Genomic DNA, 27,339 nt, shown 5'->3' with positions numbered 1-27,339 from the left:
AACAGCTGGTCAGCGGGGGATGGGGAGCTGGCCTACAAACAGCTGATTGGGGGCCTCTGGCCTGTGGGGCAGTGCAGATGCCTATAGACTTAAAAGACTATGGATCGCAGGTTGCATACAAGTTGATTCTGGCAGATGAGGATCAACATTTTTGTATTCACACAGGGCTCTACTTATCCAGGGATGGCTTTAGTGTGTTGAAAGCCTCTTTCTGCAGCCCAGCAAAGAGACAATATAAACTAGTGCAATGCCTCCAGAGAAGGCAAGTGAAGGCCTCCTAAGCAAGCTAAGTTAAGGCAAGCTAAGGCCCAGTGGGCCCCTCCTTATTCAAAGACAGTGTCTGAGGCTTAGCTTTGTTCCTGTGAGCAGTATTTGGTGTGGAGACCAATCCAAACAGAAGCTGTGGTGGCTTGTGTTAGAGACAGGATTGGCAGAATTCAAATTGTTTTACATAATTTTGACAGATAATTTCAATGTTTGTTGAAGCACTTTTAAAATGGATAAAAATACAAATTTTCACAGTTGCAGGATGTTATGGGAGTCAAATTTGTTTAATGACAGACGGTGAGATTCAAAAGTTAGCTTTATAAACTGTTAAAGCACAAATTGTCAACATCACGTGTCAAAATACCCCAAGTAAATATCCTTAAATCAACAAATCAGACCTGGTTTTACTATTCATTTGCTAGTTCATTTGTAACGGGCCCAATTCAAAAGTCTAAATCACTGGATTTTGACTCTAGGTTCTCAAGCAACATTTTTGCTACTTTGCTGATCTGTACAATATGATGAAAATATTTTTTGGTTGGTTTGTGTGTGTGACGAAACCAACATTTACCAATAAAAATCTGATCCTTCCAAGCTTAGCTATAGAGACTGTCCACCCAGAGGATCCCAAGATACTATGTCAGGTATACACAGGAGTTCTTTAACCCCCACTGAAACAGTCATTTAAGAAGGCTTAGGAACAGCCCCTAACGTTTTAGGACTGGAAGTTAAGAAGAATAAAACATTCCAACAAAATCCTTAAGAAGGTGCTTGTTACAGTTGAACCTGCCTCTAGCTAATGTGCTAGAAATGGCATAAACTCTATCACATGAACTTCAGCTACTTCTGCGTTGTTGCAAGAAGACTGAATCAAGCCAAGAACTGAAAGCGTCATGGGTGAGTGGCATGTAACCAGTGATGGCTGGGCCCTGGGCACAGGTGGTGCATTGTGTGGCGCCACACAGCTGAGCCCAGGAAGTGAACTGGTTGCCTGTGTGCATTCCTGTGTGCAGGCTGACCCAGCGTGTGGCATCTGCTGCCCCTCCCCTCACTTAGTGCTCGCTGCTGCAGCCAGCCCTGCTGCAAGAGTGTCCTCGCTGTGTGAAATGTGCTCGGAGCACAATAAAACACTGACTAGACAGATCAGCTGCTAGGGGAGGGTGCTTTGCCTTCAGGTATTATAGAACTGGAGATTTATCTGAATGCTGACGATAAAAACAGTACCCAATGTGTTTCTGAATTGTTGGACTGAGTTATAGTCCTCTGGGTACAAGAATAATGTAGCACGAATGGAGATAATAGGATTTGATTTATCTGTAGTATTTCAAAAAATAAAACCATAGTGAACATTAGAAGCATAGGAATTGCCACACTGGATCAGGCCCCGAGGTCCACCTGACCAATACCCATGTGGAATAATCTGCTCCCCACACTAGGTCCATATATCTATCGCATGAACTCCAGATACAAAACTGATTCAAACCAAGAACTGAAAACATTATGTGAGGTCCACCTAGTCCAATACCATTTCTCTGATGGGGGCCAGCTCCAGATGCTTCAGAGGAAAGTGCAAGAACCCCATAGTAGGCAGATGTGGAATAATCTGCCCTCCCACACTACGTCTATCCTGGCCTCTTATGGTTAGAGATTGATTTAAACCCTGAAGCACAAGGTTTAATAGCCCTTCCAAAATTTGAGTTGTTCGTTATGTCAACCCTGCATATTCTTTATATTCATATAAATATCTCTAAACCCATTTTGTTTGTTGCTTTTCAGTGACTCCTGCTTTTTAATATTATGTAAACAGTGAACATAACTTACCTTCATTTGAAAGCTCCAGTGTTTAGGCATCTGAGTAAATTAAATTGCAGCTATCACATGTGGTGCCAAGATAAACCTGGAGAGAAGGGATTTGAGTACACAGGGCTTCATTAAGAAGCCATCCTTCACCTCAATGACAGGGAAGTTTCTGCAGTACTTTGATTGTGCTTTAATTATACTGTCTCATTTTTCCTGGTTTTGTTTGAGAAGCGAGTCTTGTTAGAAAAAGCTGCTGTGTGGAAAAGTTCTTGGTTGCATCTGCTGCTCTTCCTTGAGGGCACATCGCAGATCTTCTGGCTTGATTTCTCTTAGCTTTTCTTTTTAAAGATCCCTGCGTGTATTAAAATTAAAGATGAGCTTCTTGTAGACTTTAAGGTAGGTACAGCGAGTTTCCTTAAATTATGAGAGAGGGGAATGGATGGTCTTATGGTTAAAGTACAGACTGAGAGTAATCAGATCCAGATTCTCTTCCCTTCTCTGCCACAGACTTCCTCTCTGACCTTGGAGAAGTCACTTTAATCACTTTGCTGCAGTTTTCCACTTCTGTAAAATAGAATAATACTTAAGGACCTCAGAGGGGCATTTGGAGGCTAAATTAACTAGTGTTGGTAATGTTCTTTGAGAATCTCTAATGTAAAGGAGTATAGAAGGGTAAAGTATTAGAAAAAAAGTTAACACATGCATGCCCCTTTGTTACCAAATTGTATGTGTAGTATTGCCAACACTTATGAGTCTTTCAATATTTGGTATTATTTTCCCTCAAATCCCTAGCTCCAGAGCCAAATGATTAGGGGAGAATTTCAGCTTTCATTTAAAAAGAAAAGTAAGTTACTGGCCCTCTTGGTTGTGGGGAAAAGCTTTAAAAAGTGACTCATATAACCTAAAGTCTGAAAACCAGAAAGCAAAAATAACCCAAAATGTGTATCTTTTTTCAGTAACAATCTCACGCTTTTTAAGCCAGGCTCATGGCTTTTTTGGGGCCTGACCCATGAGTCTTGAACATTTGGGGTTGATGATACTGTGTGTGTTTTAAGTGCCATCTCTTTTTAAAGCTGAATCCTGGGAAATAAGATAAAAATGAAAAGTTTTAGAAAAGTAACAAGCAAATCTTAATATAGCCAAGAATGCGGAACTACCCTTAGAAAAATAGGTTGAACATTTGAAGAGGAATCTTGCTCAACAGGCTAAAGATGCTGAGTGACTTTTGTGGTTGCATATTTCTTCTGAAAATGTTGGGGTGGGGATGTGCCTGAGTCAGTCACTCACCCTTATGTTTCTTTAAGAACTTGATTCAAATCTGTCCTGAACAAAGTGACTGAAAGAAATCAAGTTTACAGTGAACTGGAAAAACATTTCCCAAGAACAGAGCCATAGACTCGATTCAGGTGGGTTTTAAAGTAGTCTGTTTGGCATCAGAGGTAGGGTAATGCCATGGAAAGGGTGAAACTCTCACACTGGGATTGGACGCATCATGTTGAATTTAGGCTGATGCCTGTTGTATCCCAGAGAGGTAGAGAGAAAAGACTAGATTAGGATTTACACCTCTCTCCCCCTCTTCTAGAATGCAGAATCCTGAATGATAGTATTTAACTTAGAAATGAATTCAGCTTGTAAAGCCAAATCTAATCAGATGAAGGCTATTTTCAAGTGGAATAAGAATTCTTGCCACCTGCTAGATGAACAATTCCAAATTCACATGGAACTTGTAGATTAAATAGGGGGATGCATATATTGAAGTCCCTCAGTGTTGTAAATGTCTAGCATCTAGGCAGAAACTTCTAATTTCAGAGTACGGCATTGGGGAGGCTCTGCATGGCTAGTCAATTAGAATTTATATAAACCTTTCTCTCCCCTGCAAATGCAAAGATGACCTGAGATAGAAGATGCCAAGATCTCCCAACCAAAGGGAAATGTCACAAAGGACTAAGGAATGCCTGCCTATTCTAAAGACTTCCTCCCCCACTTTGGAGCTTAGAGGTGTAATATAAAATGAGACAGATTTTCAAAAGTTCCAAGTCTCTGTTAAACCAGTCGTGTTGGTTATATCTGCACATGTATTCTTGAGGGAAAAGTCCTTGCTTTCTTTTAAAGATTCTTACTTTGTTAAAGTGATACAGGCACCAGGGACATACACAAATAAACATTCAGCGTTGTCTGACCATAATGAATACATACAACCAATAAGAGACAGTACTAATAAAAAACCAAAACCACGCTTCTACTCATAAGGCAACATTATCCATTATACAAATCCAAAACCAGAGAGAAGTCCTCACTCACTCCTGTATGCAATGCAGAATGTGTCTCCGGTGTCCCAAGACAAAACACCTACTTGAAGTCAGAGCATTCTACCTGAGTACAGTCTGCATGATCAGGCCCCAGATCTACATTACACTAACTTTCTTATAAATAGCTTGATACTGACTATGTTGATAAGTTTATACCATCCTGTGGGGGGGAGGTGAGTGATTTAGAAACTGGCAAACCATCCTGGTCAATTTATTTTAGGCTATTTACTTTTAAAACTCTTAAGACTTTTTTTTTTCTAGCAATGCTCTAATGGTTTTAGCTACATATTTGCCACCTTTTAATCAAAGACTTGAAGCATTGTTGCTTTAGAATATTGCACAAAAGTATATAGAATCAATTTGACAGGACCATAGGGCTTTAGATGCTGCTTCCATGCAAAATCCTTTCAATGCATTTCCAGGTGCCAGCTGCACAGCCTAAAATGTCAGGTAGCCCTCGTTTGTTTGTTCTTATAAAATTCTCAATACAATAGTGGGACTAGTTGCTGCCATAGTGATTCATAGGTATTTATTGAAAAATGTGCAAACAGTTCACACACAGCTAGATCTTTTCCCAGAGATTGGGGGCAACCAAATAGACAGACATTAAGGGACTAACTCTCAAAATTACCTGGATTTGTGTGCTCAGTTAGAGTGATATTGCAATAGTCTGGTAAGTGTGCATGCCATTAGCTACCTTCATAACTGGCCATTGGCATGAAACACTCCTGACTCTGTCACGTTCACTGTGCATCTTAATTGTGCATGCAGTTGTTTATATTAATTGCTATGCATTTTTTGAAAATTATGCTTTAATAAATAACAGTTTAATCAGGCAACTCAAATCTAGTGCAAATATGCACCTTCTTTCATAATAATTAATCTACCTTCTCAGTACTGCAGACACTATTCTGATTAAAAAAAAATCTCTTGGAAACAGGAATAACGTGTGTCTCTAACCTGTAATACTTACTAGTTTCCCCCTTTTTATGATACTTGTAGAGCATGTTGCAACACCTATGCAAAAGATACTGCACAAAAACACCTTTATTTTTTTAAACATCGTAAGCTGTTGAGAACTTAACTTGCAAGTTGTAGTACTAGTCAAATACCAGCAGGGGTCCCTCCCTCACTACTGGTATTTGGAACTTCAGTTTAGTATTATAAGAAGCAAAACCCACTAGCGGTTAAGTGTTGGAGCAATATTTCTCAGTCTTGGTTAAGGTACCCGTTGTGGCTTCTGGATCTGAAATCTTTGTTTTCTTTAGGGGATGGGAAGGGATTCCTATCTTTTCTTCTTGAAAGGAAGAAGAGAGGAATCCACTCTAATGCTTTGGCTGATCTTGATCCATAACTTACTGGTTTTCATTGCTTCTAAGACTTCATGGTAATGAGGACTATCCTAATATAAGGGCCTGGTATTTGAGTAGGTGCACATTTTGGGGAAGTAATACTTTTGTTGTCCTGTCCTTTTTAGAAGCACACTGGGGAATTCTCTTCCTCTGTTACTACTAAGATCTTACATTATGAAACTGAAAGTGTTTATAAAAAATCTAATTTACTTTTCCCATTAACGTTTTCATTCTTAGTTTGAACTTCCTTCTTTTGAGCGTTAACAGGATGTTGTAAACCCTGCTGGGAAGCGTTCAAGACCCTGATCCCATAAAGACTTAAGCACGTGCTCAACTTTAAGACCCATAAGTAATCTCACTAAAGTCAATAGGATTGCTTGCATGCTTAAAGTTAAGTATGTTTTTAGGTCTTTGCTGGATTGGAACCTGTATTAAATATAGATATTTAAAAAGTGAGTAATCTCAAAGGTAGAATTTGATTGTGGAGCTAACATGGTTTTGTCACTGTCCAAACTGATATAAATTGGGCTTGCTGCAAGTTTTAAGTAAGGTTTTCAAACACTGTTCTTTGGGCAATGAAAATGGGGCCTGAAAGGATTTCTGTCCCTGAAGAAGGGTTACAATAGGCGATATATCACTTGGGACATAAAAACCTTGAAGTTATTTAGAGTCTGCATAAGGATTGATATTTGTTGCTATAATCCACACTAGAAGGATGGGTCTTTCTACCCCCATTAGTGGCTGGTCTGCGTAAGAGATCTGCTACTGCTTCATGAGAATGTAGTCCTTTAGCTTAAGTAGTAGAAGCTCAGAGTTTTAGTTCTGAGGATCTAAGATTCAAATCCTACTGTCAACCCAAGTGGAGTAGTTACATTGTGACGCAGTGTGGCTGGCTGAAGCAACCACTAAGAAGCTTTTTCCTTCTTTTGCAGGTTTTTATTTCTGTAAACTGCCTCAGCACAGATTTCTCATCTCAGAAAGGAGTTAAAGGGCTGCCCTTGAACATTCAGATTGACACCTACAGCTACAATAACAGGAGTAACAAGCCCATCCACAGGGCCTACTGCCAGATTAAAGTCTTCTGTGACAAGGTAAGGTCAGACCAGTCTGCAAACGATGGCTGCTCGGGCAAGGCTGTCCCTCCAGCTCTGTTTAGTATAAATGACCTTGTCTAAAATTGCATGACACAATTGCAAACAGCAAATAACTCTATATACTTGGTCTTCAGTTCAAACTTGAAATTCTATAGAAGCAGGGGACAAACAAGTCTGTTTTTTACCAAAATCACTAAATGGATTTTTATTTCTTTGTGTGATTTCTTATTGTGCTCCATTATCAAAATATCTGAGCATTTCAGAAGACAGTAATGCATTTATTGTTTTCCTACTGCCCTCTTGAGATAGGGAAGTACCATTAATATCATTTTATAGATGGGAAACTGAGGCACAGATTTTAAGACTAAAATTTTTATGTCGCCACTGCTTTTGGATGCCTCAGTGTGAGCGCTCCACTTGACATACCTGGTTTGGTTTTCCCCAGAGGTGTAGAGCACCTAAAGCTGTGAATGCAGCATTGTAGGAGGTGGAATAGTGCCTGAAACTGTGTGAAGTTTTAAAAACTCGACCACATTTTCACAAATGACAATTTCCCGTGGCTTACGTCTCATCCAAATCAGGCTAGACTTTCACAGGAATGGTGAAAAGCACATCTTTGAGCTCAGGGCTTCTCCCAGCCAAATTCAGAACTCTCAACCACAAAAGTTTAGGCCACAGTAAAAACTTAAACATGCAGTGTTAGGCAACCTTAATGTGTCCAGTTATAGTGCAGGCATGGATACTTACCCAGCGTTCTTCTGCCCTGCTGCAGGGTCTGTACTGTAAGCAGGGCCAGAATAGTGTCTTAGGGTAAAATTTTCACAAGTCCCTGAGTGACTTAGACTCCCAAATCGCACAGACTTTCCGAAGCACATAAGTTACTTTTTAAAATGGGACTTTTGGCATTTACGAAAATTATACCTTTGGTAAAAATTACAGAGGGTTTGCAGACTTCCTGAGAGTTTCTTTTGCTTGCTCTTTAATCAATAATTAAAAAAAAAAAATTAAAAATAGATTCTCTTAGAATGCTTCTGCTGTATAAAAGTGTTTCGCAATCTTTAATATATTTATCCCTCCCCAACACCTGCGTGAGGTAGTGAAGTGCTGTTATCCTCGTTTTACAGAAGGGCAACTGAGGCATAGAGGATATGTCTACACTGCACACTAAGCCTGGGTCTCTGAGATCTGGACTTGTGGACTCTGTGCTTCCAAGTTGCACTTGAGCATCCACACTGCATTGTAAATCTGGGTTTACAATTGCTGGACCCAGGTCTCACAGCCATGCTAGCATGTCCATACTGCACTGTGCGGATCTTCTGACTCGGATCTGCAGCTTGACCTGTGTCCAAATTGGACAGGACATGGACCAGAGTCCCAGCAGGACTTGGGTTCTGACCCACCCCCATACCAGGGTCTTAGGACATGGGTCCTGAGTGCTTGCAGACCCAAGTCAGACTGTTTTATGTGTGAATGGAAGGTATGGTTGGGCTCAAACCTGAGTCAGCGCCCAGGCTTCGTGTGCAGTGTAGACATAGCCAGAGAGGATAAATGACTTGCCCATGGTCACATAGGAAGTCCTTGGCAGAGAAGAGAATTGAACCCAGGCTAGTGCCCTAACCCCCAGACCATCCTTCCTCAATTAGTTACAAGCTTAAAAAACCAGACTTCCAAACCCCCTTGCTTTTAATAAACCAGTTGTTAATAATATGGCAAATCCACACTCATTTGATTGGTTCAGAGGAAAGTGTTTGTCTGCAAATTTCAGCAGAATCAGCAAATCTAGTTAAACAGTTGCCCCATTTATATCATTTTATTTCACTTTGCATTTTGTCTTGTGTCTGTCTTTGCATGACTCTCCCTGTACATCTCAAACTTGACCTGCATTGTGGGGAAAAATATATTTGTCGGATTTAATCTCTGAGCACCTCTTTGCACCCCAAAAATATTGTCAAGTTGAGGATGCAATTCCCTAGCATGATTCTTGCACGTAGACTGTCCCTCAGCCAGATTCTGAAGTGGGACTCACACATGGAACAAGTCTATAATACAGTTCACCCAAATATTGACTCAAGCTCTGTTTAAATAGTATAAAAATTGACTTGACCAGACACCTCTATTGGTTGTGTGTCCCAACCTGCAGCAGTGCCTCCATCTGACTGCACAGAATGACTCATCTGTCATCTTACCTCTCCTCCTATCAGTACATCCCTAAGAACTATTTGTAAACAATGGCCAAGGCTTGAATCTTAAGTGATCCATCTATTTGTCTTCAGTACTTAAGAGGTCACTTTTACCATAGTTTCTGAGTGCCTCACAATCTTTAATATGAGAGACAAGGTAAGTGAGGTAATATCTTTTATTGGACCAACTTCTGTTGGTAAGAGACAAGCTTTCGAGAATACACAGAGCTCTTCTTCAGTCTGGGAAACTTACGCTGAGTATCACAGCTAAATACGAGGTGGAACACATTGTTTAGCATAAGTGTAAACACATTTCAAGATATTACCTCTCCCACCTTGTCCTTTTTAATATCCAAGGACCAACATGGCTACAACTGCACTACGTACAGTCTTTAATGTTTTATCCTCACAACACCCCTGTGAATAGGGAAGTTCCCCATTTTACAGATGGTGAGCAGAGGCGGAGAGACTAAGCAATGCACAGGAAGCCTGTGGTGGAGCAGGAAGTTGAACCTGGGTCTCCCAGGCTGGTGGTCTAACCACCGTATGCAGTGAGGGGTGCTGTTGGCATTTTGGGGGGTTTGTGGGTAGATGGGGACAGAGTGAGAGGAGAGGTTCATGAAATGCTAACTTTTCTGTAAAGACCTGCTTCCCAGATCCCCCACTTACTCTGCTTACTGGGTCAGTCCATGAAAGAAGCGCCTGGAATGTGTTGCACGTGGGTAGCCCCACTGACTTCAGTGGGGCTCTGCATAGGCACCCAAGTCTGCCTGTGTGCAGCATGTCGCCGGATGAGGGCCTAAACTGTCAGGGTGTGGGGAGGGGGAGTTAGGCTCCTACTAGGTCTGTGTGTAACAGAATAGAGAAGAACCCTCTTCTGTCCCCAGTTACACAGATCTTTTAGCCCTCGATTACTTCAATTCAAGGAGGACATTTACAGTGGATCTTACCTGCAGCGAAACATCACTGTGAAACGAATGCTCCCATGCAGATGCATTGCATTGCCAAAGGTTCAAACTGGGCTTCCAGCCAGAGGGAAGCTCTTCCATGCAGAGAGAGCTTGGATCTGTGTAGTCCACTATAATTAACCATCTGTTTGGAAGTCTGGGCAGTCTAGAATAGTAACAACTCACTTCATAGCTGAAATGAGCTGTCCATAAACTTCAGAAGGACTGGGAGCACAGCCTTGCAACACACACATGCCCTGTCTTGTTGCTTGCTTGCTAGATGCTCATTATCTCATTATTTAATTCACATTTAATGAGACTTAACACAGCAAGGCTGCATCACACACACCATGCAAGATTGTTCTATTACCTCTGAATGGAGAAAAATCATCCTACTCAGACGATCAGAAAAAAAACTCTAGGCAGTTGCTGGCGGTGTACAAGAATTGCTAATAATGAAGAGATGACAGGTCTTATAATTCACACTGGGCAAATAGTTTGTTTGCTGAAAACTGCAGTTTTGGTTGACTCCATGTTATTTGCAAATTTGACACACCTAGCGTCAACCATTCACAAAATGGCCAAAGGAGGCGGAAGTGCTGCTGCCCTCTACTTCTAACCTTGGGCCTAACACTCAGCTACTCACCTGGCATATGGGGGAGACAGGTTTGAATCTCTGCTCAGGAACAGACTTGACATTTTCATTTAGCTGAAAAGTCTGAAAAAGTTCCAATTCAGTCCGACCCAAGACATTGCAATTCCAAATATTGCCTTTGAATAACAGTAAGTACTTGACTTAACCCTGTGTGAACAAGAAAATGGAGGGCTGAGGCAAAATCTGAACTGACCCCTCTGCCTTTCACGGACTCTACTGCTGATGCATTCTAACACTTCTGGTATGTTAAAGTTGCAGGCTTATGTTGTGCCCTTTCAATCTGAAGTTACAGTGGTTTGTGTTAATGGTGGCATGGCAGCCTGGATATTTATTTAAATTCCATCTCTGAATTCCCATTCTTTAGGGGACAAAGTCACACCATTAACATAAGCAGGTGTTACCCATGATAGAATATCAGCGTATCCATGCCCCACTTATTGTTTTCACAGCATCAAAACGTTTAGGTGCCTTACAACAAAGATGTTGGTTGCAGCCTTGAAGAGCTGAAAATCTAATATTAGCTGATCTCTTTCCCCCTTTGGACTGATTATTTCTGAAGCTGGCTGGTCTCCGTTTCTAATTTCCTCTCTCCTCTTCTCCTTGTGGTGTCTGCTCTGCCATTCCCCCCTCCCATCATCTCTGGTGAGATCGACCTTTACTCTTGCCACCTAGCCAAACAGTCATTCTGCCTCTCTGATTCCACGTCCCATCTTTATTAAGGAACATACACTGGTCTCCCTCACTGAGACACTTATTAATCAAAAAGCCCACTGCTTGTTAATAAAAAAGCTCGCTACCTGTTACAAAGGTTGATCTTAAGCCTCCCTAAACAGACAGGTCTCATAACCCACAGCTCAAAAGCCCTCTTTCCTATGCTACTGGCCAGTTCCGCATCTTGGTGCTCACTATCTCCAATCCCTTGAATTTACTTACAGTGACACTAGAATGCGTGGCGCCATGTATAGCTGTATATCTTCAAAGTGCCACGTAACCATTAATGAATCCTGATCAGAACTCAGGAGTGCGTGCATTCTGATCAGTAGACAATACTGCCTCATGTCAGAGCCTCGTTGTAGCTGTGATGTGTCGAGGGTTGTCTGAATGAACACCGTTATTAACCAACATTACATTGTGTAATTGTTTCTTAATTTATCAGATTTCTAGTATTATGATTTTTTTTTTTAAGTGATTGCTCATTTGTCAAGCCCAAAAGCTCTTTGTTGGTTCTGCTACAATGGCTTAGCCCAGCAGATGAAGTTATGCTATTGGCTGTCAGTACTGCAAGGGAATTGATTTGTGACTCGCTGAACTGGGATGGGAAGAGTCAGCACTTTGAATTCTGGCCTGAAATCCAGTCATTTGGAAGTGACTCTCTTTGCTTAGCCTGCATGTTTTCTTACACCGTTTTTTGTGGGTGAGAATAACAGGAGGATTCTAGATGACTGCAGCTAGCTCTCATCAGAGTTGCTTTAACACCATGTGCAGATAATCCCCCAGCGTTACAGAGGTTTGCTGTTTGCGAGAAGCTGGGAATGAGTGATGGGATAGATCACTTGATTACCTGTTCTGTTCATTCCCCTCTGAAATACCTAGCATGGACCACTGTCAGAAGACAGGATACTAAGCTAGATGGACCCTTGGTCTGACCAAGTATAGCTGTTCTTTTGGTGTTTACAAGCCAATCAAAGTTTTCCTTTTACAAAGCAAACCATCAAATTTTCCTCCCAACACATACATTTACCAGTGCACCCTCTGTTCTGGGCAGGCCATCAGCTGTTTGGCACATGCAGATGAGCATAGGGATATTGCCACTTTGTCTAGCCAGTTCTTTGGTTATGATTGCTCTGAATCCAAAGTTGATAGTCAGGCCTATATGTGGCTTACTCCTAGGGTTTAGACTAATATAAGGAGACTCCAATACTGTTTCACTTTGGATTACTGCAATAGAACCTAGAGGCCCTGTAGAAGCACCACCTACGCACTCTGTGACGGGCTCCAACTGAAATTAGGGCCCTGTTGTACTAGGTCCTGTACAATTATGCATTAAGGAACTCCCTGCATCACAGAGCTTACTGTCTAAATAGACAAGACAGCCAAAGTCTGGGAGAAAGTAAAGGGTTACTATCGCCGTTCCACAGAACTGAAACACAAACTAAGTGACTTGCCTTGAGGTCACACAGGAAGTCTATGGCAGAATTGGGAAATGAATCCAAATCTCCCTGAGTCCTGGGCCCAGGGCCTTACACCATCCTTCATCCTGAGATATCTGCATACTTTATATATCATAGAAACGTTACTATCTACTTTTTTTGGTCACTTTTTTTGGGGGGGGAGGAATAGAATTCTGTAAACATGAAGTAGGTTCTGCTTCCATCTAATCTGTATTAGCTGTGTGTTGAGCCCATAGCAGCTAGCACTACTGTGAAGGATGAAAAGTGATGCTTATATTATTTTAGTTCTGTGAAAGCTGGCACAGTCATTGCTGACCAAGACTCTTTGACATGCTAGTATGTCTTGCTCCATCCTTGTAAAACTCTAGATGATCTGCATGTAGCTTGATTATAGAATACAGAATATTTTTAATTAAAATTTCAGTAAATATTAACATCAGAGGAAAAAATTCAGTGATCACTGATTAGCAGTGTCTAAGATACAATTCTTTTAAGTGTATGGCAATAACTGTAGTAACAGTGTGGTAACTTGCCAGTTTACCTCAGTCCCATGCTTAAAACAAATTCAGGTGCTTATGATACTTTCATTAAATTTGATTTGATAGTACTTCAGAATAAATACTGGACAGATTTCAAGAGAGGTATTTTCTGGCTGACCTGATGAAGCAGTTAGTGTGAGACTGACCTCCACGTGTTCTACTTTGTGAAGATGAGTGCCGCTGACCTGAAGGTAGACAAACAAACAACTGAGGATACTATTTTTATTTCTTTCTCCCTTCCTCCCCAATCTCTCAACTGACAGGGAGCAGAGAGGAAGATCAGGGATGAAGAACGAAAACAAAGCAAAAGAAAAGGCAAGTGCAATGACCCCAGCTCCCAGTTGAATGCCTGTAAGTAGAAATTATTCCACCAAGTGTTTAAATCTTAGATGTCATTTCACTTACATGGTATAGGTTGTTTTCAGTACAATGGAACTCTCCTATAAATGATTCATTGCTTGCTTTTTTCCCCCTCTCATAGAATAGCTTCACTTTAAACCACTGTGTATGGGATTGTGAACTATATTTTGCAGTGCCCAGGATCAGTTAGGGACTTTAATTTTTCTTCACTTGAAGAGAAACTATGTATGTTCGCTAAGAGTGGGCTACACTGTAGATCCAGTCACTTCATGGCTTTTAGCAGCCAGATAGAGCAGAGGGGAGTAGGCAGTGCTATTTGGATCCAGCATGGAATCACTCTTGGCACTTGCAATCTAAGATGAAAAGTGTTGTGCAAGGTATTTTACAAAGCTGGGTAAACATTATTATCCCTGTTTTACATGGGTAACTGAATGTTAAGGGCCTGGTGTTGAGAACTGTTGGAGCACCTACAACTCCACCTGAAGTTAATAGGAGCTGGAGATACCCAGAACCTCTGCAAATCAGACCTAAATGACTCCCCAGGGCTATGCAGCTAGTCACTGGCAGAGTCTGCAATACAAACCCAGATCTCCTGATTCCCAGCCCTCATACTCAGCCACTAGAGCTGAGATGTCCCTTTTAGTTAATAGTCTAGTTAGACATTGTTTCTGTGCATGTAAAAGTAAGTGCGAGGCGCTTGGCGTGGGAGTGAGCAAAAGGCATTCTATCTATATCCTTCCAAATGTGTTGGTTTCTCATTCTTCATTCTCTCCTGAAGATCATATTTTTATGTTGATTCCTAGAGAGCCAGTGTTTTGATCGTCAGTTATATGTAGGGCCCTACCAAATTCATGGTCCATTCTGGCCAGTTTCACAGCGATAGGATTTGACAATTAGTCACTTTCAGGTTTGCAGATGGTTTACATCTGAAATTTCAGTGTTGTAGCCATGGAGGTCCTGATCCAAGATGGGGGAGAAGGGGGTGTCACGGGATTGCCACCCTCTCTTCTGTGTTGCCTTCAGAGCTGGGCTCTGAGGCCTGCCGCCTCAGGAGGCTCCTGGAGGTAGGTCTGATCTCCCATGTGCTGCTGGGAGTGCCCCAGCTGGGAGCTCCTAGCTGCTAATCTCAACTGGCCTGGGGAGGAACAGGACTTGCTCTTCCCCTGCACGGCCATTCTTGGGGACAGATCAGACCCGCTTCTGGGTACCTCCCCCTGCTGCAGGAAGTCTTGTGCTGCCGGGGAGATCAGACCCACCTCTATCTCTGGGAACCTCCTGCGGCTGCAGGAAGTGAGAGGTACCCGGAGCTGGATCTGATCTCCCCTGGAGAGCACTCTGCAAGGGAAGAGCAAGTCCTGTCCTCTGCAGCCCAAGGACTAGCATCTGGAGCCCAGGGAATAGTAGGAGCCCCTGGCAGGGGCACTCTTAGCCCTGTCCCTCCCTCTCCTTCAATAGCTGGATTTCATGTAGATGTCTGATTTCATGTTCCAGGACATGTTTTTCACAGCAGTGAATTTAGTAGGGCACTAGTTATGTTAACAGAGTTGTTTGGTATAAAGTTTATATCCTTGTTTCGCTTTCACATTGTGCAGCAAGGAGAAGTGTGTTCCTTTTCTCTCCCCAGTGCCGTTTGAAGATAACGTTACCTCCACTTGATGTGCTTGTCAGAAGCTGTGCTTTTAACAGACTGACTGTTTCAACAAGCATTAACCTCACAGCGTGTTAAACAGGATTTCCTGACATAGCAAGTGCAGGCTGGTGGTATGACTTCAGAGGAAGGCAATGACACCGGGAACCCCAGTTGCTCAAGGGCAGTTACGGGGAGGGCAGAGTTTTTAAATGTATCATAAAAAGAAGGCTCAAGTCTTTGCTAGCATTTAACAAATGTGAGGGGGGGAGTGTCTCCTATCCCAAGTACATTAGCCCAAGCAGGATCCAGAAAGCACTATGTACTGTACTAGAGTTAATGGCTGAGAAGGGCAATCACATGCTAAACCCCCCATTTGTAGCGGCTCATAACTTTCTTCACAAATGCTGCTTTTGGGGCTAAACTTCCCATGTTTGCCCTTTATTTCCCCAGTAAGTTTGAACAAATATTGTTTGGCTGTTTTTCAGTTGTAAGCATTACACCCACTTCCAGATCTACAATTGTATATACGTGGATTGCTCCATAGTAGAGCTGGTTGGCCATTTTTGGTTGAAGGTTTTTTTATTATAGAAAATGTAGTTGCTGCAAAATCAGTTTTCCTGCAGAAAATTTTGATTTTTGATTAAATGCTTTGAAATGTTTCAACTTTTTTCAGTGGGAAACTCAACATGAAATATTTCATTTTGGGCAGGCTTAACCCAAACCAAAACACTTCAGTTTGTCAACCAAAATTAAAATCTTTAATTCTGGGTCAGTTTGACATTAATCTCTGTTCATCAGAGCTGCTACAGTGCCTCATGGGAGCTGTAGTTTGGGTGCCTCATACCCCATTCACTGTAGGCGAAGCTTCCTGGCTGAACTACTCCTCCCAAGATGCACTGTGGTCTCCTCACTGGTTGAATTGATGTGCTGCTTTGTGGGAGTCATGTGACCACCGTGCTTTATAGTAGATATGGTCTACCCCAGAAGCATAGCTCATGGGGGAGAACGGGGCATGAGACACCTAAACTACAACTCCATGAGGCACACAGTGGCTCACAGGGGCACAGGTTAATTTTGGACTAGACTGAAATGTTTTGTTTCCGTTCAGAATGGTGAACCAAAATTTTTCACAGAACTTTCTGTTCTGCAAAAATGTTGGTCTCTTGATGAACTCTACTCCAGAGTAGTAGCAGTACTTCTGTAGTGCTTTCCATCTGAGGATCTCCAAATGCTTTTCAATACTCAGTGACAACAAGCCTCACTAAGCCCCTGTGAGGTTGAAGTACTCCCCCATTGTGCAGAAAAAGACTCTGAAGTACAGCGAGTTACACAGGAAGTCCTGTGGCAGAGGAGGGACTAGACCCTATATGTGACTCTCCCAGTCCTGTGCAGTGGCCATAAGACCTTCCTTCAGAAATGTTTGCACATGTGAAACAAATGTTCGTCAGCTCTGTGTGCTTTTAAGTGGTGATATGCTATCAATATTGAAACAAGGGGCTCCCACAAATATTCCCCCCCTGCAGTTTGTGAGCCCCACATCCCAGGGTGCATGAGCTCACAGGGAAGGGGTGAACTACTGGGGGGAAATCTATTAATTCATTTGTTTACCTGTTTAAACAAAAGCCCTTTCTCATAACCCCAGCCAAGGGGAAGCCACTTGGCAAATGCTTCCTGCCACTCACTGAAAAGGCAGGAGTGTATGGAAAGTATAGCACAGTGTTCATGCTCTGCCACTTGAAATTGGGGTTTGTGCAATGAACCAAATGGATCTTAGTTATCCTTTAGGAAGATTTTACTGAAACATGGGACACATTCCAAAAGGAGATGCAACCTAAGAATAAACATCTCTGGCAAAGGTGATTTAGTGGCCCATAGAGTAGATGATTCCATCAGATGCTGGGAAACCGCCATTTCCCTCTACTCTTCCCAAAAAAAACTTGGCTGAGAAATTTTAACAGTGGGGTCCCAAGACCCTTCGCTTCACACCCACCCCAGCACATCACTGCTTAACAGCAATACATAGCTCTTAAGGAGTAAGGCTACAACCATGTCATTGTTTTAAATATCCATATGTTACTCTCTTTGATGTCTCTTTTACAGTTCCGGATGTTAAAGTGCCAATGCTTCCTTCCCACAAGCGGACAGATGTCACTGTCTTCAAGCCGTGCCTAGATCTCGACACTCAGCCAGTTCTCTTTATCCCCGACCTTCTCTATCCCAGTCTTCAGCGTGGGGCTCATGTATGTGAGGCCACTGTGTGCCCATAATATAAAATTGGGTCATTGTTTGTCTGTGTGATGATACCGTACATAGCCATTGGGCTGGTTCTTAACTGTGTAACCACTGGGAGCAAGAAGTTACTATCAAGTGTGATGATATAAAACTTCATGTTTCATGGCATAAGCCAAGCTCTAATAAATAGGGATTAGGAAGAAAACTTATTTTGTGGGCTAGCATTTGGTGCAGGTCACAGTCTGGAGACAGGATACTGTTCTAGGAGTCCTGCTCTCATCAGTATGTTCCTGTTGTTGGCTTTTCAGGTCCACCTTAGCGTCTTTTCCACCACCGTATATATAATGTATTAGGATTTTGGAAGCACAAACTTCAGTGAGACTAGAAACTAGGCAGCTGTTAAGCATCTCTCTGGGTATGAAGGGGAAGAGGAGGAAATGAATTTCAGCTCCTAAACCAGGAGAACTGGATAAAATTCACACACCTTTTTGAAGATTCTAAGCAAAGTGTGCTCATTTGTTGATTTAACAAAGGTACAACTATTTTGTGGGCTGGACCTTGGTGTTTATTCTTAACACATTATTGCCATCCTGCCTGGCTACCTATTTCATAGCTTCTCTGCCCTGCACCTTAAGGGTGAGCTGTTGTCAATGTCACTTAGGCAGGCAGAGGTGGAAGATCCACCTATCCCTGGCTCCATCTGAAAATGGCTCCATGCATTGGGCCCCATCCCCTTTAGCACTAATTTGATACCACTAGAGTTTTGCTGGAGGTGATCACGTTAAACCCCTTACTGCTGAATTAATCACTAATGCAATCAGAGCCATTATTAACCAATTCACTTCAGGCAAATATCCTACAGAAAGGGAGGGGAACAAGACTGGTAGGGCCATATTGCAAGTGCTGATGGGGCTGTCTTGACATTCTTCCTGGTGCAATTGGTGCCTGGCTGATATTTTAGAGAATTAAACACCGTGGTAGATTCCAGTTAAGGGTCCCATGTCATTTACTATCCAGTAGTCTAATTTAGAGCACCTTTCTCTGTACACTCAAAATCTTTTCTTGTTTTGCTTTAAAGGTCTTGCCAGTTGCATCAGAAGAACTGGAGGGTGAAAGGTAAGAGACTTGCTATTTCATCCATTCTGTAACACCATTGCATTGCATGGTGCTGTAAAATCAACTAGGAAGGGGAGATCCCTGCCCCAAAGAGCTTGTAGTGTATTGTAAATACGAAGTGTTTTACTCCTCCCCTTATATAAGCCCCAGACCTGTAAGCTGGCAGTGCTGTCTTCTGGAAGAATTGCACCGCAGGTACTACCCATCACCATGCAGCCAGCTTAACACTCAGGTTTGCTGCTGTGGGCTTCCAGTGTGTGCCCCAAAATACTCCCATTCCAAAAGGTCTTGCCCAGAATCTCCAGGTAAATAGCTGATTTGGAGTTGTGCTTAGCAGCACAAGATGGCTCCATGTTGGAGAGAGACAGAGAAGCAGCGTATGTACAGAATCAAAGCACCTGGACAATTTTTTTAATAATGTGTCTTGACTTGTGTAAAGAGTAATGCCCATTGTAATTAAAGTAATCGTTACCCAGGTCCTGAAATGATGTTCATCCTAATATCCTCATGTGGTGGTTTCCCTGCTTCTAGGCAAGCAGGCTGCTCCTGCTGATGGTGCTACTGCTGCTAATACATTTTTTTTATTTTGCCCTATTACAGCTCTAATATGAAGAGGGGGCCTTATATAACTGAAGATGATTTTATTGCATCTCCTAATAAGCTGGCCAGAATAGAGGAACCAAAACGAGGTATTTTTTTTGTTTTTTTTTTTTAAGTCACATGTGTTGGATTGCCAGGTCATGAAAGAAAGCCAGGTCGGATAGGAATGTTTTTCTGTGGGTGAGTGGGGAAGAGTAGTGTGTGCTCCTTTTCAATGTGCCCAGCTGATTCCCATCAGTGCTAGCAGGAGACATGCCTGTTTTGAAAGGAAAATACTCCCTTTTGTGCCTCAGCAGGGGGGAGCCAACTAAACTTGCAAATGCATGAGTTTGGTTGTAATAACAGTCTGAGAGTTTTGTCTCATGGTTAGGACTCCTGGGTTCTATTCCCAGCTCAGACACTGACTTGCTGAGTAAACTTTGGCAAGTCACTTAGCTTCCCTTTGTCTGTTTCCCCCATCTAGAATGCACCACTTTCTCAGGGGTGGGATTTTTTTTTTTTTTTTTTTTTTTTGAGGAATAATTTAAGTTTTGAAAAGCTTTGCGATCCTGTAATAACTTGCATTTCTGTAGCACCTTTTATTTAATGTCAAGAACTGGTTCTGTGTATAAAATTATTTCCTGTCTCCAGCTTTCCATTTCTTACATCTCCCGTGATGGCAAATAAACCATTCTCCAATGAATGGCTCTCCCGTGAGTGTCAGGTTCAGTGAATAGTCGTCTTTTATATTAAACCTGTCGATCTTCAGTACTGGAGATGGCCCTCATCTTTTTTAACACGTGTATCCTCTCAGCCCCCTGTTGAATAGAGAAGTACCATCATCCCGTTTTGTAGATGGAGAAGTGGGGCACGGAAGGATTAAATGACCTGTCTGGGCCACTCAGGAAGTTTGTAGCAGATGAGGAGCTGAACCCGTGTCTCTGGAGTTACAACCCAGTTACAACCTAAACCACATGGCTGTCATTCCCCTCTGGCTGCAATAAACTAATGAAGAGAAATATGTTTGCTGAAGGGAAAATGAGAATTAATGGGAGCTTGGTTTCTTTCATTATAGTAAATCATAAAATGGGAACTTTATTCTATGAGTAGCTGCCATAGCATCATATCTGTGCTCTATAATAATACCTGGCTTTTAGATAGCACTTTTCATCCGTAGATCTCCAAGCACTTGACAGAGGCGGCCAATATAATTAACTTCATTATACAGATGGGGAAACTGAGGCACGGGGGTGAAGTGACTTGCCCAAGGTCATCCATTCAGTCAGTGCTCTGTGCTCGAGACCATACTGCCGTGTCTGTATATTGCTGTGTTCACTTTTAAATCCACCCTCCTCCTCCTGCCTTCATTTGTAAACCCTCCTACATCAAAGGAAAATTTCCAAGCTTCTGAATATCCTTTAATTCACCCTACTTGACCTAGATGTTACAGTATTCTGTTCTAAATCACAGGTGTGTCAGAGAAGTGAGTTGTCAAAACAGTAAACTATATGTGCCGCAATACCTAGTTATTAGAGGGTGAAGCTGTTACAAGTCCACATTTCCCTGCTTTCATTGCTCAGCCTTAATGTAGTTTTTAATGGGGCTGTTTTTCTGCGTAATGGCTCCATCTCTATGAGCTTGAGGACGCTGTGGATGATTAGGTTGTCTGGCTTCTCATTCTTTCCGTCTGGTCTTTGGAGGGCGGAAGGGGAGGAATCAAATTGATATCCTACTAGATGGAGCAACATGATTGCTAATAAATATTACTGAACAATAGCAAGGAAGTAAAACTGGGAAACAAAAAGGGAGAGAGACCAGGCTAAAATGGGGGGAAAGTATAGACAGTTGCAAGAAACTAAAGAGAATAAATATAAGGAAATTGCAAGTTCAGCATGAGAAACTACACTGGTATCTGCTGCATTATTTTATTTAACAGTTTTCGTGGCCACTGGATAGCATGGGCCATAGCCGCCAAGACACTCTGAAAGATCTGTGTTTTACTTGCTCACCTATTCTGACTTCTCTAAAAGCATTTTAGCATTCTCTAAAATGCTTCTCTAAAAGCATTTCCAGTGTAGCATTTTATCTCCTTAACAAATGGAGACAAATGCAGGACGGTTCAAAGGTAAAGGTGTTTAGCAACTGAGTTTGGGACACTTCTGCCTGCCCCTCTTTCAACAAGCAAAGGTACATTTTTTGATTGAGCTAAGTTTATGTACATCTTTGCTGCATTATTTTAATGTATGTTACTCTGTGCTTATTTATGGCTGTTCCTCAAGGAACAAATGTATATTAAACCACTCTCTGTCTCTGATTTGCATTCAGTATTGTTGTATGTCCGAAAGGAGTCGGAAGAAGTCTTTGATGCACTTATGCTAAAGACACCATCTCTGAAAGGTCTAATGGAAGCTGTAAGTACCAGGACAGTTTAGAGAACTTTGTGTCTGGTCTGTGAAACAATGAATATGATACCTGGTGCCCTAGTGTTGGACACAAAATACTTATTGCATGGCTGAGCTTGAATCATAGCAGCAGGCAGGTTCATCTAAATATTTCTGTTGCCTCTAGTTAAAAAGGTGGGGAACCAGTACCTTTGATTAAGGGGGAGAACACTGCAGTTAACTCCTTAGCTTCTATTTAAAGCTGACTTTTAAAAATAAAGCAAGCAAAAATTTATGGGCATCCTTCGTTGGTGCTGTGGTGGACTTAGCTAAGTCAGTGGTGGGCTCCATTCTAAGTAGTGATCTCTCCATCAAGAATAGCTGGAGTCCAGAAATATTAAGCATGTTTGTTCAACCTCTGAATTCTTAAGTGTAGAAAAGTAAATCCCAGGCAAATAAGAAAGCAGCTGAAGCTCAGGGCTTAAATTTTCAAGTAACTAGTTATTTTGGGAGCCTCTGTTTTTGTGTGTCCAACTTTGAGACCTCTTAAAGGGGCTTGATTTTTGAAGCGTGAGTGCTGCTCAGCACTTTCTGAACGCCATTTAGGTGTCTCAGACTGGATGTCCAAAACCTTGAGGCACCCAAAATCATTGGTCACACTTGAAAATACACATTCCTAGGTTTATTTTTCATGCAGGTCCTTTCTTCGCTGAGCTGCAGAAGAAGCTTTTTAAGGTGGTTCCACTGGTATCAAAACTAATCAGTAGGGTCCTACTTTGTGTCTGTTTTTTGTTTTTGAAGGTAGTGTTTTAATTAATTGCTGGAGTGGTTTCTGTAGCATGCTGAAGTGACTTATGTTTTTGTCAGTCTCTTATTACTTTGTTTTCCCTTCATGCCTAGCAAATTATATCCTCCTTCCCAGTGACTATTTTAATGTCAGATTACAAAGTGTCTTTGAACAGAGTTGCAGCAAAAATATCTGGTTTTGCAATGGGAAAAATGCTTGCGCCTTTTTTTTAAATGGCTGGCGGGATTTTGTTTTAACTTTATATAGACGTGCCCACATGCACACACACACAAAATTCTTCTTCAGTCAGAGACCAAGCCTGGAAAATGTAAATTTAAAAAAAAAAGTGAATATTCAGGAAGTTGTGAGCATGTGAAAACAGGGAGGTTAGAATGCAAACTGCTGTGCACACTAAACTGTAGCTATCGCTACTGGCTACTGCTACAATCGTGTGATTTTTAAGCTATGTCTACATTGCACCACAGTGTGGATTACAAGGGTGTTAATTGCAGATCACACCAAAATTTCGTGCTCTAATTGCTCTGTGTGGATGCTGCTGGCACAAACTAAAAAAGTACCTGGTTTCAAACAGACTAAGTTAACACGAGCTAGGTACCTTTTCAGTTTGCACCAGCAGCATCCACGCAGGGCAGTTAGAACATGAAATATTGCAGTGCAATATAGACAAGCCCTTTAATTGCAAAATATCTCCCACTACGTCAGTTGCCTGCGTGGGTGCCGGGAAAGTGTAGAGGCTAACTTTGGGGAGTGCCTGTTGAATTGACAACAAACATTGAAACTCTTGGTCATTTGATTTTTGCTTGCTTGATCTTTGTCCAACTAGTGTCTGGTTAAGCTTGAAGGGTTTAGGGCGGTATAAGTGATAGCACTCATTAGCCATAGTCTTGGGATCTAAAATCCATTCCCTTATCTGAGATTCCATCATGGCTGTTGTGACTAGCACTTACGATGTGTTACAAGGCACCTGCATCTAATCTTTGGGGGTAGAGGAGGGGAAGAAGAGGAGTTTATTGACCCAATAGTATGGTTGTAGCATGTTCCATTCAGACCCTAATGTAGGAGCAAGCAGAATGTCTGAACTAGAACAGATCTAAAGCTGGGAATCCCCCAACTGTTACTATTTAACAAAAACAAAAGTGTAGATTAAGCAGCTTGCCAAAGAAGATTGAACCCAGCACAATAACAACCACTTGATGGGTTTTATGGTGATTTATGTAATAAAATACTGAATGAGGTGACTGCTGTTTTATACTGAGCTTGTTTTGCCAGTTACTCTAGGATTTTTGCATTTGGCTTCTTTCCTTAGCATAGCATGCAAGTTCCTCTCCTCTTAGCCCCCCTCCCCCCACACCTCTGAGGAGCGATCATGTCTCTTTCTTCTCCCCAGAAGCTCCTCCATTTATGCTTCCCCTCTTCTAGAACATGCCCACCCACTCTGAAACTGAAGTTAACACGTATCTATTAATGGACTGGTTGGGGTGCCCAATCCCTTTCTCTTGCACTGACAAAGAGCAACACTAACTTCCACTGGTGGGCTGTAAAGTAGCTCCTGAAATTGGGAGTCTTGTGCAAACCGTATGTAAAAACCAGTTCAGCTGGCAGTGTTTTATCTTGAGTGCAAAGAGGGCCAAAGCATGATCAATGCGAGTTTTCTTTAAAGCCCATTCTGCAATACATAAAGCTACCATGGTGTGGAACCCAGTTACTACTTAGCAGATGCAGTCATGGTTAAAACATGATTTGGTTGTCATTGAAGTCTGAGGGCTTAGTCCCTCAGCAGATGAGAGCACTTCTATTTAGTGGCTTGAATATGGCTGTTTTAAAAATTGGGCCAGAAACGTCAAAGTGAAAATAAGAAAATTAAGCATTGAAACCGATTGACTGCATGCCTGTATTAGTAAACTGGCAATCACAATGATTATAAAGATAGGCATGTCCTATTGATGGGGCTACATTTTAGGAATGTCCGTATCAGTCTTGCAGGGCAGGGTTTTTGTTTGATTTACGTCATTGTATCGTTCCTCTGAATAAAAGTGAAATACAAACAGTGGCCTGCAGTCTCCCTGATTTAGGGACTGAGTTTTCTCTTTATATTCTAGATATCCGACAAGTATGATGTTCCTTTTGATAAAATTGGAAAAATCTTCAAGAAATGTAAAAAAGGGTGAGTATGTCTCACGTAGCGTCTACAGCAGCTTTCCAAAGAAAGGGTGATATCTTGTTGTATTATCAGGCCTTCAGAAAAAACCAACACATTATAACCCCCAATACACACACATGCTCCCTTCGTACACAGCACAGATGCTAAATCTTCCCAAATTCATAGATTACAAAACCAAAAGGGACCGCTGTGATCATCTAGTCCAACCTCAGGCATAACACAGGCCACAGAACCTCCCTGAATTCATTCCTGTTTGAACTAGAGCATAGCTTTTTCTCTCCCCCCTCCCCCCCTATTTAAAAAAAAAATTTTTTTTTGAAGTTGCTAGTAATGGCAAATCCATCACAACCCTTAATTCCCTCACTGGTTTTAAAAAAAACTCTGCACTTTATTTCTAGTCTGAATTTGTCTAGCTTCAGCTTCCAGCCATTGGATCTTGTTTATATCTCTGTCTGCTAGATTGATGAGCCCTCTACTGTCAAATTTCTGTTCCCCATGTAGGTATTTTACAGACTGTAATCAAGTCACTCCTTAACTTTCTCTCTGGCCTTGTCTACACTAGAAAAATAAGTCAAGCTAACATAGGTTGACTTACAGCCACTACTGCAGTAATTACTGCATTGGCTGTTGTCCATACTGACCTCCTTAGGTCGGTGGAGTATGTCCTCATGGATACTTCCACTGACCTAAGAGGGGCAGTGTGGGGAGCTGAGAGCCCAGTCACTCAGCCAGCTCCTCCCCTTTCCGGCCAGGAGCCAGTCCCAGGCTGAGCCTGAAATTGACGAGGCCACCTGGCTCCCAATAGAGAGTGGGGGGCAGAAGCAGCCAACCCCAACCCTTCTCGCTGCCAGGAGTGAGAGGAAGTCACTTTGGCCTTCTCAGTTCCCCCCTCTCCGCTGGCACGGGCAGCCATGTCAGCTGTGAAATTGACATGGCTGCCTGGTTCCCTGTGGAGAAGTCCTCAGGGGTTCAGCTCTCAGGGGGGCTTTCTTCTCAATTTCACAAGAAATTGACAAGAATGACAGCCCCACAGCCAATGTAAGGGACGCAGTGTCTACATTAACACCGTGTCGCCCTACTTAAGCTGACATAATCCCTACGCCGCTCGTTGAGGTGGCTTTATTATGTTGGCGTAGCAGGGGAGTTACATCGGTGGGAGGAGCATTTCAGTGTGTACACCTCCACTGTTTTGTCTACCCCCTCCTCTGTTAAGCTCCTTGACTCTTTCACGATAAGGTTAATGCATGTTTTCCAACCTTTTAATCATTTTGTAGCTCTTCTCTGAACCCTCTCCAATTTTTTATCATCCTTCTTAAATTGTGGACACCAGAACTAGACACAGTATTCAATCCTTCAATTTTGTGTGCCTTTGGAATGTGCTGTAAAGAGCTGTCTTCACTGGAGTAGAAGTACTAAAGCAATACTGCCTGGGAAAGCTTGAATTGAAGGCCTTGTGTTTTGCTGACCAAACCATCTTCTAGGGCTCTTCCATTTATGCAGGCATCTGTATCCATAAAGACCAATTCAGCAAAAGAAGAAGTGGTCTGATGTGTCTGGATTGCAGCAATTGAACTGCCATCCCTGTTGTGTTTTGTTGTCCCTTACATAATTGTCAGGTTGTGTGCAGTGTTGTTCCAGCTGTGTTAACTGGCCACTTCACCCAGAATGGTCCCATGAAATATGTGTTAACTATTTATGCTGAACAGTGTGTTCCACCTTGAATTTAGCCGTGTCACTCTAGGTGTGTCTACACAGTAAAGAAAAACCCACGGCTGGCCTGTGCCGGCTGACTCAGACTTGGACTGTGGCGCTGTTTCACTGCAGTGTAGACTTCTGGGCTCAGACTGGAGCCTGAGCTCTGGGACCTCCCACCTTGCAAATCCTAGAATCCAGGCTCAGTACAAGACCCATTTTCTACAGAGCAGTGAAATAGCCCCGTAGCCCAAGATCCATGAGCCCAAGTCAGCTGGCATGGGCCAGCCATGGGTGTCTGGTTGCTGTGTAGACATACCCTCTGCATACCTTTCCCAGACCTGAGGAAGAGTTCTGTGTAAGCTCAAAAGCTTGTCTCACACCACCAGAAGCTGCTCCAATAAAAGAGTCCCTCACCCGCCTTGTCGCTATAGTTGTGAGGTGTCCAGATGAACCAGGTCAGAGCTCTGTGAACTGTCCAGGTGTCTTGAAACTGATTCAGTTTCATAAAGTCTGTGTGTCAGGAGTGCTGTGCTGGAAAAGGGGTTTCCGTCCCTGGAAAATTTTCAAGATTTCAAAAAATGTCCTGTTCTGCAGGGGGACAAACCTTAGACCTGTTGATATTTTCTGCAAAAATGTAGGGAGGTCTCACCCCAAAATAACCAGTAGCCCAAAGTTATGGCACTTGCCCGGGGTGCCTCCAGCATCCTGATTCAGACTTGAATCTGGGTCTGCTGCATCCCAGGTGAGTGTCTTATTCACCAATCTATTCTGGGATAGGGGCCTGTCTCAGTCTCTCCTGCTTCAGAAAGCAAGAGACTGACCTATAGCCCTGTGGTTAGGGCATTCACCTGGGATGAGAGACCCAGAGCCTTGCTCCAGTGGATATTTAATTTATTTATACAAAGTGGAATCCGACAGAGCAGGGTCTTGAACCTGGTTCTTCCATGTATCTTGCATCCAAGTGAGGTCACAACCAGGCACGCGTGTGTGTATGGGTGCACATGTCGCACTCTCACTCTCCCAGCTCTGTGTGTCATTTCTGAGATCATTCTCCCTCCCTTTC

The 27,339-nt window shown here is 42.5% G+C and overlaps 1 protein-coding gene across 3 annotated transcripts in view; it reads left to right on the top strand.

Annotated features, from left to right (window-relative positions):
- Positions 1–27,339, top strand: part of GRHL1 (grainyhead like transcription factor 1) — a 56,161-nt gene that overhangs the window by 25,937 nt on the left and 2,885 nt on the right. The window contains exons 9-15 of one of the 3 annotated variants that reach the window (XM_067544780.1): positions 6,661–6,819; positions 13,578–13,629; positions 17,405–17,544; positions 18,615–18,652; positions 19,253–19,341; positions 21,557–21,642; positions 24,520–24,584. In XM_067544780.1, coding sequence (XP_067400881.1) covers positions 6,661–6,819; positions 13,578–13,629; positions 17,405–17,544; positions 18,615–18,652; positions 19,253–19,341; positions 21,557–21,642; positions 24,520–24,584 — 629 coding nt within the window. Of the gene's footprint in view, positions 1–6,660; positions 6,820–13,577; positions 13,666–17,404; positions 17,545–18,614; positions 18,653–19,252; positions 19,389–21,556; positions 21,643–24,519; positions 24,585–27,339 lie in introns of those variants that run through there. The other 2 variants (XM_067544779.1, XM_067544781.1) reach the window with 2 other exon arrangements.

Source organism: Emydura macquarii, unplaced genomic scaffold, assembly GCF_026122565.2.
Source record: "Emydura macquarii macquarii isolate MOO-44397 ecotype Brisbane River unplaced genomic scaffold, CSIRO-AGI_Emac_v2 contig_1027, whole genome shotgun sequence".
In the NCBI taxonomy this organism is placed as follows: domain Eukaryota; kingdom Metazoa; phylum Chordata; order Testudines; family Chelidae; genus Emydura; species Emydura macquarii.
Note: the sequence above shows the minus strand (reverse complement) of the source record. Positions and strands in the feature narration are given on the sequence as shown.